Source organism: Rhinolophus sinicus, linkage group LG03, assembly GCF_036562045.2.
Source record: "Rhinolophus sinicus isolate RSC01 linkage group LG03, ASM3656204v1, whole genome shotgun sequence".
In the NCBI taxonomy this organism is placed as follows: Eukaryota; Metazoa; Chordata; class Mammalia; order Chiroptera; family Rhinolophidae; genus Rhinolophus; species Rhinolophus sinicus.
Genome location: NC_133753.1, coordinates 71,717,817 through 71,738,269, shown reverse-complemented (window position 1 = coordinate 71,738,269; position 20,453 = coordinate 71,717,817). Strand labels below are relative to the sequence as shown.

At 41.6% G+C, this 20,453-nt stretch overlaps 2 protein-coding genes across 9 annotated transcripts in view; both read right to left on the bottom strand.

Moving 5' to 3' along the window:
* Positions 1-599: 599 nt before the first annotated feature.
* The window catches only part of RNASE4 (ribonuclease A family member 4), a 21,842-nt gene continuing 1,988 nt past the window's right edge, over positions 600-20,453 (bottom strand). For 2 of the 6 annotated variants that reach the window (XM_074327976.1, XM_074327975.1), the window contains exon 2: positions 600-1,864. In XM_074327976.1, the coding sequence (XP_074184077.1) occupies positions 1,410-1,847 (438 nt within the window). In that variant the 5' untranslated portion in view covers positions 1,848-1,864 and the 3' untranslated portion in view covers positions 600-1,409. Of the gene's footprint in view, positions 1,865-13,907; positions 14,045-19,642; positions 19,833-20,453 lie in introns of those variants that run through there. The other 4 variants (XM_019718484.2, XM_074327974.1, XM_019718481.2 and 1 more) reach the window with 4 other exon arrangements.
* On the bottom strand, positions 7,412-19,833 carry ANG (angiogenin). 3 transcript variants are annotated; one of them, XM_019718492.2, is made up of 2 exons: positions 19,701-19,833; positions 7,412-8,047 (listed from the first exon to the last, which is right to left on the bottom strand). In XM_019718492.2, the coding sequence occupies exon 2, from the start codon at positions 8,027-8,029 to the stop codon at positions 7,592-7,594; it is 438 nt and encodes a 145-aa protein (XP_019574051.2). In that variant the 5' UTR covers positions 8,030-8,047; positions 19,701-19,833; the 3' UTR covers positions 7,412-7,591. The 3 variants fall into 3 exon arrangements, with proteins under 3 accessions (XP_019574051.2, XP_019574047.2, XP_074184074.1); XM_019718488.2 differs by lacking the exon at positions 19,701-19,833 and adding an exon at positions 13,930-14,028; XM_074327973.1 differs by lacking the exon at positions 19,701-19,833 and adding an exon at positions 11,974-12,085.

Genomic DNA, 20,453 nt, shown 5'->3' with positions numbered 1-20,453 from the left:
GAGCATGTACCACGTTTTCCCGCCAAATCAATATGTAACTCCCTTACCCCACCCAGCAAACTATAAGTCCTCAGGATAAGGGGACCAGGGGCCTATGCCTCTCTCTCACACCTTGGCTATGCCTGTTCTCTTCCCTGAGAAGGTATCACTAACAAACCCTGCTTGCATATTAATCAGCTTGCTGACCTTTGAATCTTCACTTTGTCATAAGGAAGAACCAAGAGACTCCCGTATCATCCTGCCAGGAAGGAGTGGTCAGCAAGAACCTGTCTAGGAATGCCTACAACGACATCCTTAAATCCTGAATATTTCAGCCTTTCATTTTTAGTGTAATAAACTGCCAAACCCCACTTCTCTTCGGGGCAGCTGCTCTTCTCCGAGGCTGCCCATTCTCGCCATCTTGAGAGATTACTATCCTTTCCTCATAAATCTACTTGCTTGGCTAACTCGATGTGTCCTCCAATTCTTTCCTGCAACTAACACCAAAAACCCATTTTCTGGCAACATACGCATGTTTATAAACTACAGAAGAATTAAAAAAAGATAGAGGAAAAGATAATCCCTCACGCAAGAACCAAAGCACAGTCTTCACAGATACCTGAAGTTTGAGTTCTTTATTATAAGAAATACATGAAAAATCTTGCAGTCAGGAAGACTGAGTGAGTCTTAATGATCTAGTACATTCTTAATATTGTGATTTACTACAGTGATTCAAAAGTCTGGGAAGAAAATAAGAAAATTCCTTGTATAGTTTCTTGATCTTATTAGACCCACACATAAAAACGTTGCCAAATTATACAGATAGAGTTCCCATTTTACCAGCATATATTTCCAAATTTTTAATGCTTCCCCCAACAACTGACTTTTGGGGATCACAAAAAGCAGATACTTTCGAAACACTCCTTGTGATGAAGAGGGAAAAGCCCTGGGTTAGCAGTAACTAGTTGAAGTGGAATTTTGCCTCAGCTTTTCCACTAACTTCATGGTTTTCAGCAAATCCCTTAACTTTGGACTCCTATGAATAACAACATCAACATCACAAGGGTGCTGTAGTTTTAAAATGAGATAACTGAGATGAAAGAACTTTGAAATGCTTGAAGTGCTATAGAAATACATATAATGACTAAATTTCAGAGGCTAGGATCTGAGAGAGCTAAGCTGACCAGTATTACAAAAGGAAGCAGGAGAGTTTACAGAAAAGTTTATTACAGAAAAGCTCAGTCTCATTATAGGTTTATGTCTCCATTTCTCTTTGATGCAATGTATGTAACAAAATGGGTTTATAGAGAAAAAAAATAAGAAATAAGCAGAGGAGACAGAGCCTGGGACAGCTCACATGCATTACTCGCTGCTATTTAAAGAGTAAGTTAAAGGCCAACCACTGAGCCATAACACCTGCAGGGTGACATCTATCCGTCAAGGTGCACAGGCACCTCCGGATCACCCTCACAGGCAATGACAACACGCCGAGTTCTGGCTACGGCCCGGTATCTGCATTTGGGGGCCCTGGAACTTCCTGTATCCTTGCAGTCTGTGACATTCACTACACCCTCATGGCAGTTCATGTTACCATTCTTGCACAGGATACTGGTGGTGCTGCAGATACTATGAATGTTCCAGATGTTTTCATGGATGAAGGTGTTGAATTGCTTGCAATTATACATGGTCATCTTCCGTCTTTGCATCATTAGGTTGCAGTAGGCATCATTGCCACCTGTCACTGAAGGGTCCACATGCTGCCGCAGGAATCGTTTATACATGCGACTCTGGCCATAGGAGGGCTGCACCAGCACCAGCAGGGTCAGCAGTAAGAGCAGAAGCAACGAAAAGGTCCTCTGGAGAGCCATCTCTACCCTGGAGGTGCCTAGAGAGAAACCAACCGACAGGAGAAAGGAAGGTAAAAATTTGGCACCAGAGAGAGGTGTTGAGAATGGCAAGCTGATATTTCCTCAACTCTATAGTCTCCTCATATCTCCTTGTTATAGATACCATCTCTTCACTCTTCCCTGCTCACAACTTCTCTCAACACTGCTTCTCCCAGAGTAAACAGTTTGCAAACATGATCTTCTCTGAAAGCAAGAGTCTTTCTCTTTCATGGAGAGAGTTGCTGTAGTCAGTACAATGACTCAGGGTAGAGACTGATTGGGTGGCTGTCCAGGTAGATATGGCCTTTATGGTCAGGGTGTGAAAAGAGAAAAAAGGCAGACCTAAGTGAAATGGGACTTGTCTGTCTCTTGAGGGAATTCTCTAGTCATGTGATCTTTGGAGAGTGCTTGGTTCCCTGCAGACTCTGATTGCCAAAAGTTTGGATAGACTCAGGATATGTAAAAAAAAAAGTTTATGAACTGATTTTAATTCCTGACATGCGGGAATTGGGGAAGGTGCAGAAAAAAGTGTAGAGTAACATTTAGGTTTAGTCTTTCCTCTCAATGTATCTATTCTTTAAAAAAAATTAAAATTTTTTTAAAAATTACAGTTGACATATAATATTAGTTTCAGGTGTACAACTTAGTGATTAGACATTTATATACCTTATGAAGTCAGTCTAGTACCTATTTGACACCATACATAGTTATTACAATGCTATTGACTATATTCCTTATGCTTTACACAGGATGTAACTTTACATCCCTGTGACTATTTTTATAACTGGCAATTTGTACTTCTTAATTCCTTCACCTTTTTCACCCATGTGGCTATTCTTCCTTCTAATGGTATTAAAATCAGATCCTTTTGGAAATCATGTTAATCCTATAAAAAACAAAGTCAAAAACAGAATACTCAGCCACCGTGCTGGGAAGATAGTAAATATTGGTTAAATGAACAAGTAAACAAAATGAGCGAGCTAATGAACAAATGAAATGAAATGGGTATAGAGAATGAAGGTGTTTCTCAGGCTTGTGACGTTGACTGACAAGAAAAGACATGGGGGTGGCCGGTTAGCTCAGTTGGTTAGAGCATGGTGCTGGTAGCAGCAAGGTGCTGGTTCGATCTGCACATGGGCCACCATGAGCTGCACCCTCCTCAAAAAAACAAAACAAAACTATGAAACACTTAAAATATAAATCTAAACAGCACAATCTCCACAAAAGAGGACTTGGATGGTGTCTTGTTTCCTTGCTGTTTCTATGCACAACCCAAAAAACTAGGCACTGGTGGTATATCTATTGTCATGCATCTATCCTTGATGCTTTATATTGTCAATAGCTGTTGGTAGTTGTTGGTCTTCTCTAGTTGCAGAGTCATTTTGTTGGCACTTTTGGCAGTGGAAAATAAATGTGTTTTACAGACTTAAAAAATAAACAAACACAAATCTCCAGAGCTACAATAAAGAAAGCATTGCCTCGTAGTTTCAGAACATTGCTTTTGTTGACTGCAATGAGGGAAGGAATCCAGACCTATCTGACACTAAAATTTGTGCTCTTTCTACATCCTCTACTTCCTGTCTCATTTCACTCCCCAAATATTCGGGATATTAAAGACATTTATGTTCAGAGTTGCATCTCCCTAGCAACAGAGTTTAGTCAGGGCTGGAACAGGGTGGGAGTAGAGGTGGGAAATCACTCACCAATACTAACTAGCTAGATGCTGCCATCTGGCCGTCACTCCTGGGATTGGCATGAACTCATGAACTGTGAATCTACTTGACCCTGGCATTGAGGCAGGGCTGACTCACTAGAGCAAAGAAAAATCATCTCTGCTTCAACAGGAAGTGACCAAACCAAAATAGAAAGGACAATTTTTTGAGGGTCAGACAGGTCCATTTCTACATCTGCAATCCAAGGGCTGACCCCAGCTGATCTCCTGGTTTGATGTATAGGGGTCCTACTGTCCTTTGTTTTTAAAAAATGCTGCTTCGTGATGGCAGATCACACTGAGTGACTGAAATGGCTGATAAAGGACCTACATACCAGTATCAAACCTAACTTCATTCTTTTAAATCTATCTCCTATATTTACAGCCACTTCTTGCTCATTCACAGAAAAATAGAAAGCTCTATGTCACATTTCAGTTCACGCAACTGTAGATATGAGATATGGAGTTAGGAAGAGACAGAAGTGGACGGCTTGTGGGAAGGCTAGCAGGGAGAAATTAGGCTTGATTTACTTCTCACCTGTCATGCAGGGACTCTAGTCCTGCTCCCCGCAGAAGAGCACAGGATGTGGTGAGGCCAAAAAGGAACACTCACCGAGCCATAGATAGGGGAGTCATGCCATTATATTCTCACAAGTGGCTGGGTTGGAGACACAGGAAGCAGGAGCCACACTGTCTGCAGCCTGCCATCAGCTTCTCTGCCAACAAACCAACCCCTTGCTGACTGCAATCTACGCTTGCTAGCGTAGCCACAGCAGTTGTATCAGTGGCCAATGGCTCACTGGTTACAGGTGATGGCCAACTAGTTACAGCTGATGACCATCTACTACCCAAGCCAGCACCTTTTCATGTGGCTGAGAGCCTGGAAACTGTTCTTTGGGACTCTGTCCTCACATCACCCCAGGGCCAGTGGCTATAACTTATGAAAGTACACTTAGCATTTGGGTAATAGCTTCGTCACAACAATGTTCTTTGGATTGTTTTTGCCAAATCTAATCTTGCACCTCTAATTTTGCACATTCTGCCTACTTTTTCTCATTGTGCTTCTTTGTGTCCAAGAATATGGTTTGGAAAGATAATTAGCTACAAAGAATACCTAAACTATTCATGCAACAGCAAACCCACAGCCTCAGCCACACTAACCAACTGATTTAACAAGACATGGAAAAATATTTGCAAACAGAAGTCCAAAGTAGACATCAAATGGGTGTATCTCAAGGTTCTGGCTACAAAATGAAATGATCCCCAAATCATCCCAACACATACTCTTTGGTCAGAGCTTGCCCCAAAGGCTTTTCCACTGCACCACATTGATTCTCAACAAGACCTTCTTTTGATACTGTGATCCCAGAGCTCTGCCACACTAACTACCCTGTTTCCCCAAAAATAAGACCTAGTCGGACAATCAGCTCTAATGCATCTTTTGGAGCAAAACTTAATGTAAGACCCAGTATTATATTATATATTTTATATATATATATATATATATATATATATATATATATATATATATATATATATATAATATTATATTAATATATTATATTATAGTAAAATGAGACCAGGTCTTATATTAATTTTTGCTCCAAAAGACGCATTAGAGCTGATGGTCCGGCTAGGTCTTATTTTGGGGGAAACATGGTATTTGACCTTGGGGAAATTACTTAACCTCTCTCAGCATATTTCCTCATAAGTAAATGAGTATAATAATAATAATACCTACCTATTAGGGATGTTATGAAGAATAATGATAAAATCAATGTTCGTGCTTATCACAATGTCTAGCACATGGTAAGTGCTCAGTAAATGTTGGCAATTACCATTTTTACAATTTCCGTTTTTCTTGGTTTCCTTTGCTTCCTTCAATCTGGATAAAATAATGAATGACTACACCTAGTTGCATATATTATTGATCCCTTCCCCTTTATTTTGTAGAGTACCCATATTCCCACCCCCCACCCCCATTAGAAGGCTGTTTTTAAGCTGAACTACCTCTGCTACTAGAATTTATGCTGTGTCCCTAGAGAAAATTTTCCTCTCCACGTTGCTTGGAATTTTCTTCTGCGCATGTCATTGTTCTTCAAAGGACTTGATATTTTGAGGTTTTTCTTCTCTTTTTCTTTGCAAAGTTAACAAAACACAGATGACTAGGACTTGCATTCCTCAAATGATTTTCTTGAGATAAAGACTGACATGCCTGCCACTTGATATTTCATTCTAAACAGCTTTTGTTTGTGAGAGAACAAGAGACCCACAGCAAAAGGTACTACTTTCGGCCACCCAGCTGCTGACTCTATCAGCAGGTCAGGAAACACCCCCGTCAGATTGCCATGTCATTTCCTAGGAAAGGCATTTGCCCTAACACCAGAGCAGGGCATGCAATGGTAGTACTCTAAGCAGATGTTTGGAGAAGACGTGAGTTTTCACAGTTATGGCATGCTTAATATAATAATGGTCCATGCCTTTGACCTTCCCCATCAAAATCTTGAGTGGGGCGATGCTCTGTATGGAAGTCACCTTGTCTAATAACAAGGAGATGGTACTGGCTGGAGAACCTGGGTCCAAATATCCTACCCAAAACTGGACATTTCTCACTTCCTAAAGGGTTTTTGAGATTTTAGAATGAGGCAAATTTTCTAGTAAGAGAGGTTTGGGAAACTCTTCTCCCTACTTTCTTAGGAAATGACAGTGATTTCAATTTTGAAATAAATTAACTCAAAGTGAGGAGATTCATGTGCTGCGTGTGCACCAGTAACCTACTTCTCCACCCCTTCCTCCATAAATTTAAACACTTTTAGTGACGCGGGGCTCTCCCAAGTGGCACCTGGACACTGATCTATAACCTGGGTATTGAGGAATCAGGACTTTTGACCCATTTCAGGGCAATGTAGGCAGCAGGAGAGGCCACCATCGGGAATATATAGTCATATATTCATAAGACAGCAAAACTAATGATTTATAACTGTAATTTATTAACAACTACTTTGTAAATAAAATATCCAGGCACCCATTGATAGAAATTAGGTAACAAAATTAACAACGAAACCTGTGAATTGATTAGTGTATTTTACAAAAAGAGTGTCTGTTTACCTAAATTTGTGTTTACTTGAAAACAAATGTAGTCAAAGGGTAAGGAATAAGCTTGGAATCTTGCTATGAATTCTCTAAGACTTCACAGTTGCCAGACATCAGTTGATAAAGTAAAAGATTAAAGAGAAAATAATGTAATCAATTTTTGATCTTTATATAAAATAACCATGAGAATATCCTGGGAGAATTCCATTCAAAACAACATCAAAGTTACCTCCTGCCTAAGACAAGAGGTGGCTACCAGGAATGAATTTGGGTATTCATGCAGGATTACACACAGTATTTGTGTGTGTGTGTGTGTGTGTGTGTGTGTGTGTGTGTGTGTGTGAGAGAGAGAGAGAGAGAGACAGAGAGACAGAGAGACAGAGAGACAAAGAGAGACAGAGACAGAGACAGAGACAGAGAGGGAAGGAGAAAGTTTAATTAATCTGTTGGGTATTTAGTCCTACACTCTTCTCCGTAAAATATTGGCTTATATGACAGCAAAATAATTTGGCCCTCCTGAAAATTCTGCCCCAAAGCCATGAGCCCTGGAATTCCCAGTTCTCTCTGTGAGATGAATTTAACATCCTTACTTTCACAGAAAAGTAAAGTCCACCTCCCTGTTTATTAAGAAAGAATTAACCGATAGGGTAAAACATATTTCTATTCCATCCAGTCCTCTCAGGGCTCCACTGAGTAGAGAAAATGGCCAAAATAGGCCAACAATCGCTGAGAAGACTTTGAATCTTATTGATTTCAGAGACATTTTTATTTATTAATCATATTATAAAACAGGAAACATAAGATCCAGGTAGCTCATTTTTCTGGGCCCCTGGCAATGAATGTTGCCACCACTGTTCTAGAGTGGACAGGGGAAATGCAAGGAAAGGAGAGCAGAATTAACTCTGGGCCAGTGGCCTGCTGGTTATGGACGGAAAATGGATTCATCAAGGTGGACAGGCCAGCCATTTTCACAGCCAACAACAATGTTTCTGAACCCTCGCGTGGCTCTGTACCGGCAGGGAGGCTTGGGGGACCCTCCTGCATGCTTGCAAGTGGTGACCTGAAAGCGAGATTTGCTTATTCTGAAAGTTTCTTTGTAAGGCTCTCCATTGTTATCACAGATGGCCTTGATGTTGTTCTTGGTGTCATGAATAAAGGTGTTGATGTCTTTGCAGGGTTTCGTCAGGCGTCGTCTCGCCATCATGGTGTCACAGTATCTGCCATTCCGGCCACTTGGTTGGGCATCATAGTGCTGGCTCAGGAAGTGGTTGTACCTGTAGTTATTCTGAGCCAGGGTCGGTGGGATCAGACCCAGACCCAGCATGAAGGCCAAGACCAGGGGACCCAGGCCCATCAGCATCTCTTCCAGCAAAGGCTCCTGCTAAGGGCAAAAGGAGGTGTGGTAGAGCAAATCAGGCTAAAAGGACAGGGACTTTTCTCTCTGACAGGGCATCAGCAGTCAGGTATCTTCAGTCACCTAATTATATCTTTCTCTTCTCTTCCTTATTAATTTCACATTTCTTGTCAATCCATTCCTTTGGACATTCGATCTAAGTTTCTTGAACATAACTTCCATCCCCAACCATTTTTTCCTGTCCCTTAAGGATCACTGAGGATTTACTTTTTTCTATCAGTTGTAGCATTACAAAATCCATTCACACTCTTTAATTCATTTATTAATTAATTTACTAACAAACATTACATAAGCTCCTACTGGGTACAAGGCACTGGGCTAGGTCCTGGAACACACAGACCATTAAGACACACCAAACGCCTCCCTAAAAGGCAATGTGGCATCCTTAGGGAAGGGAGGGGAGCTCGAGTTCACTGAGATGAGACAGTAAGGCAGTAGGTGAGAGCTATAAAGAAGAGGGACTTTTAGGGAACCCCGAGCCCAGGGAAGGGTCAATCAGAGGATTGTTGAAGACAGGATTCCAGGTACTGAAATCAGTAAGTCAGCTGGCTGTGAGGAGAGCAGCTGAAAGCAGTTTTATCCTGAGGTGAAGGGAGACAGACCTAAGTCCCCAAGAAGTAGGTGATTCGTGGCCAAAGGTGGAATATTGTGTACTATTATATAGAGAGAAAACAGAGAAGAGCATGGAAGAATCTATGTAATGCTTAGAAGTGGGTCTGAGGTAAACTTTTATGGAAGACAGGAGGAAGAGGAATTCAAGCTTATTCTTAAGAGCTTCTTTCATGGGGAACAATGTGGATTATTCTTAGAGAATATTTTCTAGTTTCCCCTGCAGATGTACAAAGACTGTTACACAACAGGCAAATAATGTTACCAAGTGGAAAAAATAAAAACAAACAAAACAACTTCTTAGACCTTTTCATGAAATCAAAGGCCTTACAAATTGTTTTAATTTCTTAACAGCTTCCTCAAAAGAAGAAGAAAAAAAAGAAGAGGATTGCTGTCATCGTCTCTCAAGTGCTATCAGTCTCAAACTGTAAAACTCACACACCCCAGGGGTGGTGTGTCACAGACACCCATAAAGTAAATATGATGTTTCTTCCTGGAGCACGATTAAAAAATAAAATCAAACAAGTATAGATAATAACAAAGTAGAAAACAAATTTCTTATGAACTTTTAAGATTTTATTTCTTCAGAAATTTGCAGATTTGAGAATTGAAAAATATTTGGTGTTTACAAGCAGGTACCATGTTTCCCTGAAAATAAGACCTAGCCGGACAATCAACTCGAATGCGTCTTTTGGATCAAAAATTAATATAAGACCCGGTCTTGTTTTACTATAAGACCAGGTACAATATAATATAATATAATATAATATAATATAATATAATATAATATAATATAATACTGGATCTTATATTAATTTTTGCTCCAAAAGACACATTATAGCCGATGGTCCAGCTAGGTCTTATTTTCGGGGAAACAGGGTAGTTTCTGACTATACTTTTAATTTGCTGGAGAAAATCTTAAAACACATTCAGAGCCTTTAAAAACCATCAGAGTCCTACCCCATTGTATCAAATATATGTGAATGTCCCCACATCCAATAACAAAAATGACTTCACTATAAACTTGAAATTGATTTTTATAATTTTGCTTTTCAAATTGTTTGTCTATGAGTAACTGATTTACTTTATAATTGGCTATGATTCCTTGGCAATCATCACACATACTGAGAAATTCTTACAATTGGAGAAAAATTTGACCTTCAAATTATTCTTAAATGTAATTCATATAAATCCTAAATTTAAAAACGCATGGTATATTTTCATAGACATTAAATTAATTATGAATTTTTATTTTGTGCTTTTCTTGTGTGTAAGTCAATAAACATTATTATTATTTTTTTAATTAAATTTATTGGGGTGACAATTGTTAGTAAAATTACATAGATTTCAGGTGTACAATTCTATATTACATCATCTATAAATCCCATTGTGTGTTCATCACCCAGAGTCAGTTCTCCTTCCATCACCATATATTTGATCCCCCTTACCTTCATCTCCCACCCCCCACCCCCAACCCCTCTTACCCTCTGAATGAACATTATTTTCATATCCAATTCTTTATAGCCCTTAAAGATGCCACAGGTCCTAGCACTAAGCCTGTAGTGTTACCGAACAGCCCTGGGAGTATGACTGTAAATCTAGAAAGACAAGGGAATCCAGGGTTCTGATGGTACATGAGAAGGCATGTAACAGAACGAGCAATGTGAGCTCTTTCTCAACAGCATTTGGCATTGATCCACCCTGTCTGTTTCATAATAACTATAGACAAAATTGGCACACTGCTGAAGAATACCAAATTATACACTAAGAAAATTTTGGGTCATTCCACAATACTGAAATAAATAGCAGCTGAAAAAGTTGCCAATTAGCACACGGATTATAATTTGTAAAAAAATCAAGCAAAAGCGTGGTCTTGGGAGTTTAGCAAGAAAGTGGTACATGATTGCAGAGGGGAGAGACACCACTAAAAGAAAAACGAGTATTCATACACGGCCACTGCTTCAACACAGCTGCTGGCTTGCCATGCACCCCATTTACCAAACTCTTTACATTTATATTGTGCTTTTTAGTCTTTTGAGTGTGTTTTCTCTTTCTAGTTTTTTGGAAGATCTCATCAAAGTTTTATTGATTTGGATTCAGTTAGGTCTCTTGCTCTGCAATAGACAAATATATTGCCTTCTAACATCAAAGGTAACTGTAGAATCACGGGCTCCCAAGATCGAATAGGACCTCAGAGGTCACAGAGTCAACACCTCTCTGCCTGGGACCAGAATCCCAGAGTTCAAAATTATGAAGAACCAAGAGTTGGTAGTACTCAAAAGAGTCATTAGGTGGCAGTGATGGATAGAAATGTTGCCAATGTCTTCCACACTGCAGAGGACACACAGGGTCTTTGTAAAAGGTGCCAGCACCATACAGGTTGTGGAGATATTGTTGTTCATAGAAGGGAGTCTGAGGTGGCAGGCCTGTCTAGAGCCTCTGTCCAAACACTTTATGCTTTAGATATTAAGACCAAGGCCATCCCACTAGAGACAAGTGTCAAAGCAAAAGTCACAAAGCTCAGGATCTGCCCACAGGAACAGAGCAAAATAGATACCGTATTTCCCCCCAAAATAAGACCTAACTAGAAAATAAGCCCTAGCATGATTTTTTAGGATGCTGATAATAGTACAAGCCCTACCCCCAAAATAAGCCCCAGTTAAGATCATCAGCCAGATGGATGCATTTAGTACGTCTGTTGCAACACACGATGGATGTATTGAATTATGAAATAATAATATTAATACATAATTAATATAAATAAATAATATTTTTGATATTAATACTTAAAATAAATGATAATATAAATTATAATTAAGTAAATACACAAGCGGGCGCCTCTGGATGAGAGGTAAATGCCTATGTAAACAGATGAACTCCAGACTTATTGCCGAATGACCAATCGGAGTACAGACACAACGCACGAATAACGTGTGCACTTGATAAGTAATGGACATGGTTGTGTCTAATATGAATCTTCATAATTCAATACATCGTGTATTGTAACGGACGTACTTAATGCACTCATGTGAAATAAAAAAACGTTTTCTGAATTTTGGCGCCTGCAATTTTTCGTCGCTTTTGTGTGGACCATCATTCTTAACTGTCATCATTTTTGTTGCCACTCTTGTCTCGTAAGCCTCCAATTAACACTTGATAATAATGGTAGATTTAAAGGGAATGGTATTTTGACCCCCAGACAAGACGAGTGCAAAAAGAAACAGCTATTCTGTGGAGTACAAGAAAGGAATCGTGGAGGATTCCCAGGGCAAGAATCTTACGGCTTTCTGCAAAGAGAAGAAGTTGGATCTCCAAAGGGTCCGAAAATGGTGAGCAGAGACCATAACCTCAGTCAACAGGTGGACGAGGGAAATGCTAAAAAGCGCAAGTATGGATCGGGTCGGCAACCATTATTTCCTGAGCTGAAAAAATAAGACATCCCCTGAAAATAAGCCCTAATGCATCTTTTGGAGCAAAAATTAATGTAAGACCCAGTCTTATTTGGGGGGAAATACGATACCTAATGTCAGTTTTCATGGGTACTATTTCCAAGTCTTTATACATGTACTCTTGGACAAACAATTGCCTGTTTACTTGTCAGTGTTTCCCACTGGTGTATAAACAGAGCCCATATTACTCACTTTGAATCACACTGCCTGCCTCATAGTAGACCCTCAGTAACTTTTTTTTTGAAATAATTGACTTCATTTTCCTCTCCAGACCTAAGTTTATTCATTTATAAAATGATAAAGTTGCTAACTCTAAATTCTGAAATTCCATACTTCTCATTAAGCGTAAGAGAATTGTGTCTAGTTTCACTAGCAAAAGTAGAGTGACTGTAGAATTACAGAGACAAGTTTGTATAAGTTTAGTTGGTGGCACAGGGCACCAGGTGGAAGATGATAGCATGACCTGTGGCCCAGTCTCACTGAGATGCCTCATTTCTTAAGGTTCAGCACGTAAGCCCAGCCCATGGACCACCTCTAGTTAAGGCACTGGACTGACGCTGCACAAGGGCTCCACATCCTACACAGCCACTTGCTGGTTGGAGGTTGAACCCTCACCTCCCAGTCTGGAGAGGTAAAGGAGAATTTTTGGTTTTAATTTGTAGAATTTGCACATTCCTTCCGTAACAACTTAGCTAAATTTTGCTCAGGCTTTTTATAATCTTGACTCCCTAAGTCATGCAGAAACCAAATCCCAGCCAGTACACAGCATGGCCACCAGTAGCTAACATCTGCTCCCCTACTCACATCCTCATCCATGTATTCAGTTATAAATTTCCAAAATAAAGAGGACAATGGAACTGGGAGAAAACAAGTACGAGACAGATTATTTGTAGTGCGGAAGTGAATCTGCCTAGGCCAAGTGTGCACAGCCTCACATCTGGTGGTCAAACTCATTCACACATATCCTCCCATATACAAGCACATAACTGTCAGTCAGCTTTTTATCAGTGCAATTCGTCCCAACTGTTCTTTATATGAACTTTATCCTCTATCTCAAACGAAGCCCATTAGTTTTCACAAGAATCAATATTCTCTTTCTCTCTCCACTGACAATGTTTTATACTCAAGAGATCCATCCAACTTTACACACCAGGGAGCTAACTTGACAGTCTATGACGAGTAACAGTGGTTATAATTTCTATAAATGTAGTTTTACACTTTTTATATATTCTAGGGCACTCTCCCCCAAAGCGAAAGCATAACACTCTTTATCTCCTTTCCTTCTTTCTTCCCTTTGACCTGCAAGTGTACCTTCTTTTGATCTTGGGATGTGTACCACTTTGCTCTCACAGAGCAATCAAAACTTTTTTAAGGAAAAAAATTAGTAGGGAAGGTTAGAAGAAAACAGCTAAAAGCATACTTTCTGTTTCTTTCCTTGTTCCATCACAATATAATGCCTGTGCTCAGGGGGGCTCCAATGCTCTTCAGCAAATGGCTTCCCCAGGTCTTTGAAGATTTTATCACAGTTCAGGAATCCCTCTGAAACCTCCACTTACTCCCGGTCTCACTAAATGTCCCTTTATCCACATATAGGCTAGCCCAAAGGAAATCTGTTTTCATTTTAAACTTTAGAATCTGATTCATTTTTTCCTTAATTCATTAGCTTGGGCCCAGAGGCTTTAAAAAGGAGGGAAATGGCTGCATTGCAATGGATAGATGGCTAGAAATAATATATATATATATAAACAAATAGAACAATAGATTACCCAGGGGTGAGAATAATCTTACGAAAATCTGGAAATTTCCCTCCACCTGAAGGTGGCTTCCAGCTGTTTGTTCCAGGAGATGGGTTCCAGCTGCGTGAACCTAGAGGCCCCTATGGTTCTGATTATATAGTGATCAGATGAACTGGGTGGGGAGACTAGTTCCAAAGATCCTCAATCCTGGCAGAGATAGGAAAACCAAGGACACTTCTCTTGGACAAACAAAGAAAGTCATTCACCTTTTCCCTGGGTATGACTGGGTCAAATATTCACCCACTGGAATGGATTCGTGGATAAACATGGCCCCTTCTCCCAAAGCTGCTCTTTTTCTGATGTGCGTGGTTCTTACTCTTACCCATGACAAGACCGAGGTTTCGTTGTTCACACACAATGTTCTGGATCCAGAAGATGTTCCTGATCTCTGGACCAACTCCAAGAACTGCCTTGAAAGAAACCCGCAGAGCAAATGTGGTCTCCTAGCAGGATGCTGTTCCAGTGTACTTTGTATTTACCCACATAATTTGATTTAATGATTGGATGCCATGCCAGTAAGTAGTTTATTCCATAGATTTCAAGAGAACCAGGAAAGCACTTCTAGAGAAGGTTATGTGACAGCTATTAGACGGACGAGATCGGGTGCATTCAGGGTGGTATGGCCGTAGACTGTGACAGCTATTAGTACCCTGCCCCTGACCTCAACCCTCTGAAATATTCTTGCCATATTTCCTGGACTTCTCCTTCCTTTCATCCTTAGCTGTGCACTAGAGACTAACCATGAGCACTCAGTCTTCTATTGCTTGCAAAACTGATGATCTCCATCATCATTGCAACAGCTCCAGGTCCAGTTGCCGTTTTCAGGGGGCACAGCCCACCATCCCTTTCAGGAGTCGAACCGGCAACCTTGTGGTTGAGAGGACGCATTCCAACCAACTGAGCCATCCGGGAGCTCAGCGGCAGCTCAGCTCAGCTCAAGGTGCCGTGTTCAATTTTAGTTGCAGGGGGTGCTGCCCACCATCCCTTGCGGGAGTGGAGGAGTCAAACTGGCAACCTTGTGGTTGAGAGCCCACTGGCCCATGTGGGAATCGAACTGGCAGCCTTTGGAGTTAGGAGCATGGAGCTCTAATCGCCTGAGCCACCGGGCCGGCCCCTAATTGATCTTCTTGTCTCTCCATTAGATAGAACCCTTTGAGAGAAGAATCATTGTCTATTCATCTCTACAGTCTTAGTTTCTAAAACAGTGATTGACTTCTAGGGCCCAAGGTCTTTTTGTTATCCCTCATGGTTTAGCAACACTCTCTCTCTGGTCTCACTGTGGAGACTCCAACCATGCAAACTCTCCTGGCTTCTCTTAACCTTTTCACTGCGTTAATTGATTTCAAGTTTGTTCTCCAAAATGTGTCAAAAATCCACACAAAATAATTACAGTATTTATATTTTTAAGTAGATACAGTTAAGGTGCTACATTTTATTAAAATAAATAATTTTTAAAGTATAAAAATTTCCTATTATTATTAATTCTTGAAAAACACAAAAATATAGAAAAATGTATATCTGCTTTCCTAAACTTCCTTTCTGGAACACTGAGCTTGTGGGGTAAAGTCAAACACCGCAATCAGCAGCGAAAATGTTAAGGCTCACCGACACAACTGGGTTTGGTAGCAGTTACCAAACAAGGCAGAACTGATTCCCAGGTAGAACAGGGTGACTTCCAAGGGTCCCAGGAACGCTCTGCTTTTAGCTTACTGATAAATCCTGAAAGCCCACTGTTTATCTTCGTTTTTGAGGTATTGGTCCCTGTCCCAATGCAAAAATCCCTAGGAGAGATTAACTCTTTAAACAGCTGTCAGTGAGTCACACACCCCTGGGCATGTGCTCTACAGCCTATCTTAAGAACAGCTTTTGGTAACGGGAAGGGCCTGAGGCTTTGAGGAAGAAAAGTGGGCAGCATGGAGAACCTGAAAAAGAACAAACTTCACCTGCTTTTCAGTTGTGTTGGGACACAGTCCTGCCTGAGCTTCACGTTTTACCCCTGTCCTCTCCTTTCTTCCCTGCATCCCCAACTGAATCCTGAGCTAAAAGGGGAAAAGTTGGAGGTAGTGAGAAGAGTACCAAGCAAAGTGCCACAAATTGCCTTTCCCTCAGTACCTGGTGCCCCAGGGTTACTGAAGTCTCTGGAAGGGAAGAGACAGGCCCGTCTCTGATCAGTTGTTCTGCCAAACACCCAAGTTCAAAGACTTTTAGGAGCAAAAAGAAATAACAGGACATGGGGACCATAGAGTGAGGCCTCTGTTGGGACGGTTTTTTCCTGCGAGCACAGCTGCTAGAAGCTTTCCATCCCCCTCCTCCTCTGATATCTTATCGGAGCAGTTTCCTTCGAGCACAGCATTTAGAGGCTTTCCCGTCAAAACAGTATTGAGCGATCACGGCTGTTAGGGTCGGACCTCCACGGCACCCCGGCCAGATTTAACTAATCCCTAGCGCTGCAATAGCAATAGTGCGAATCCCCCCAAACCCGGAGGCCTGACCCTATAAAACAAAGCGTCCGACCCCAGTAAGTGCTCAGTCTTTGGGAACAATCCCATTGAGCCCACCGGCGTAATAAAGCTGTGTTCTCCCTGATCTCTGCATGCCACTTGATTCTCTTGGTCTCCGCCGTTTCCCACAACACCTCTACTGGCATCTAGCAGAGTGCCTAAATGCTCATTTTCCTTTTGTGGGCAGACAAACTATTTGAGAGCAGTGCCTATTTTAAGTTAATCACATATCACTTTTTAAAGACACACTGAAGAAGTGAGTTCTAAAAAGCTATCAACCAGTTATTTGTTAGGGAAGACAGCTGCCAGGCCCATTGCAACACCCCATGATTGCCTCAGCAGTCCCAAAAGACGGAATAAGCAGTCAACTCCCACAGCCTGTGGGGATCAAGATGACTTGATCAACACCACCCTTCTCTGATAAATGACCTAAGAGCAGAGATAAAGTACCCCACTCCAACATCACACACACACACCACAGACCAAAGACACACACACACCACACACAGCACACACACACAGCACACACACACACCCCACACACACCCCACACACACCCCACACACACACCACACATACACCACACACACACCGCACACACACTACACACACACACACACCATCCACACACCACCCACACACCACACACACACCACACATACACCGCACACACACCGCACACACACCGCACACACACACACACACACACACACACACACACACACACACAGAGTCCCATGGCCTGAAACACTAGTTCAAACACCAACTCATACAAACAGATCAGTCTCTGATTTTAGAGTTATGCAGTGGTGCTGAGTAGCAGCTTCCAGCCTCTGAACACAGCCACATCCCTTCTCTGCCTCTAGGATTTCACTGGACAACCTTGGGAGAATTCACAACCTGTCTACATAGTTGACAATGCAAAGAGTCAGGGTGAATGGGGAATGGTTGCTTTCATTCTAATTGTTTTTATTCTCAGCTTGGCACAATGTTACAAGTTATAATGAAACAGAAAATAAAGTTTTTTTGGGAAAAAAAGTTTTGTGATTTCATTAAAATGCATCTTAGTGCCTACTCCTTTGTATTTCAAAATACAAAGAATTATAATCTATGATTAATGAACATTATATCTTTGTCAATATTTTAAATAGGTGTGAAGCAATTGCCAATTGAAAAACATACTCATATATTTTTAACATGTTCTGACAGCTTCAACTTGAAAGTTATTCCCCTTCTTCTGAAATGTTTTTCTATGTCTCCACTTCAAGCCAATAGTTTTCTTGCACACAGATACAGGAAGCATGGGTTCTCCTTCTAAGGACTCTCGTGCCGGTGTACCTTCCCCCTTTGTACAAAGTACATGTGTTTACTTCTGTCCTAAAGACTAATTGTAAAGTTAGGTAATGGAGGGAAGGGGTTAGTTTTTAAGTTCCTTTATAATTCTTACATATTTTAGGTCTATAAGCATGAAACTGATTTAGTAACAGAAGTAGTGGTTAAAAGAGGAGGAAGCTCACATGATAAGAAGGATCATGCCTCCACCTCCAGGAAGGGGAAACACTATTGAAAGAGGGAGAATGAGGACAAAGTCCTGCTGACATGGCTCTATTTCCAAACAAACAACAATTAATCATTCACTTTTCAACAAACTCTGGGCTTTGTGCCCATTCTCTGTTTCCCAGCTATTTCAAAATGTTCTTCTGAGAATAACTGTTTACAGAAAGTGTTCTTTGCTCAAATGCAGATGAAAACAACTAAAGAAGGGTTTTGCTGGCCTGCTTTGGTCCACTTTCTTAGTCATCTACGTTAATTTATGAATCACACTGGAAAATGCTTCCAGCAATAACTGGACAAGCCTCTTACCTTTGCCTGCTTATAACCTGGCATCTGCACTTTTGACAATAGCCAGAGCCATTCCTCTTTTCCTGGAATGGTTTTCCCCATTCTCTCTGCCAAATGAGAGTTCTTCTTATTACTAGAGTATCTTCTTTTTTTATAAGAGTCCTGTTATAATACCTGGCCACTCGATGCAGTATAGAATAAGAAAGAAAGGGACCTCAGAGACCATCTGTTAACTCCTCATTTTACAGATGTAGAATCTGAAGAATAGAGAAAGAGAACATGTATTGCTCAAGGAACATCTAGCATTCCTACGACTAGAAGCTTTCCAATGCACCACATAGCTTTCATATTTTATACTAGTAATTCTAGAAAATCAAAGCTAATTTTAAAAGGGCTCATGAAAATTGCTGTTTATGAGAAAACTACTTTGAATATTTCCATAAATTCCAAAAATGCTTTTACTCCCCCTTTATCTGTTAAAAAAATTTTGCTTGAAATAAAGTGTCTGTAACACAATTATCCTCTGCACTAACTAGTTAGTAGCTGTATAGCTAAGTAGCTCTTTGAATACTTGAGGCTGCTTCTAGGAAGTTGGCCACGTGCTGTTCAGATAATTGTATCACTTGGGTTTCTGGTGGTTACATTTATGACTTGATTATAAGGTTCTTAATGACACAGAGGGAAGGTCTTGGCTCATTTTAGATTTCCCTAATCTCTAGAATGATGCTGAAACTGTTTTTACTGTCCTTCCTAAATAAAGATGTCTTGTTATGCCCATGTGCTGTTGTCACTTGATGTGTTGTCTCAGAGTAGGATCCTGATGTTCCACTAAGAAAGCTTCAAGAATCGGCTGTTGGCAGTGTCTGCAAGAACTTCACACACTGGCTGAGGGTGGGTGAAGGGTGAGGAGACAGCGGTGAGCAGACAGAAAATGAAAACACCAGTCCCCAAATGTCAGTTCCGCTTGCAAAAACTGCACAAGGCCTGCTTCGTAAATCTGCCGATCAATCTGGGTACCAAGCAAAGAATCCTTACTAGTTTGAGCTAATGCAGGCCTCCCCGGGGTCTCCCTGGGCTTCGCCAACGGGGTGATCCCCTCCAAGCTTACGTTCTAGGCAATAGGCATTTGTGCTGCCATCTCTGCCCAGCTGCAGAAAGTAAACATGGGGTGTGAATGTAGAATCGCTAACTCTACAAGTACAGCACTTTTATCTTCCTTCCCATTTCTCAGCTCCTCCAGTCTGGTTCCAAAAACTTCTCTCGGAGAAGCCCCCAACTGCCTCTGCTAAGAGAATCCCTCGGCCAAAACACCCCTGGTAAAGCTACAGACGAGGAGAAGGGGGAGCAGAAATGTGAACCCACCTAGGAATAAAGCTGCAGAAACGCGCAGGACAGTGGAAAGAGAAGTTTTTTTTCTCACCCGCTTCTTCTCCTTTGTATGATGGTGGGGAGCTGGTAGAAACGCAAAAGTGATGTTTTGAGTCCTGCTTTGGATCTGCGTCGGGTGAGCGTGAGTACACTGACCAGATGCGGGTGCAGCGAGGAGGGTGGGGTCGGCGGGCTAGGTCCTGGGTAGTTGGGACCGCACCCTGTTTCTCAGAGGGGACCCGTAGCGCCTGGACCCGCCTCCCAAGCAGGCTCCACAGCAGCCCCCGCCCCAGGCACAGCGGGGCGGGTCCCTGCTTGTGGTCTGGCGCATGTCGCGCTATTCCAGACTGGAGAGAGCCTGTAGTTGAGTACGAGACCCAGCGGCCTCGAAGACGCGGCCTGCCGGGACGACCCGCAGACCGCGCCACAATCGCCCTGGAGCCAAGGCACGACACGGGCCCCCGCTCCCAGGAGCGGGCAGGCCCCTAAAGTTCAGGAAGCCAGGCAATTTCGTCCCTCACAGGTCATCAGCCTCATCTGCCCTGTGTTTGTTAAGTGTACCTCTTTTGCAGAACAGTTCGGAACGCGTGAAAGTTTGCACGGAACTTTTGGGAAAGTTCCCAAAGGGGGCGCAAAAGAAATTCAGACAGTTAGGGCTTGTCCGGGATTTGAACCCGAGATCTCTCGCCCCCAAAGCGAGAATCATGCCTCTAGACCAACGAGCCACAAAGAATCAGCTTTCATCACTGTTTACCCTGGATTTCATTTTCCGGTCAGCAATTGGCTGCCACACTATTCTAGAGTT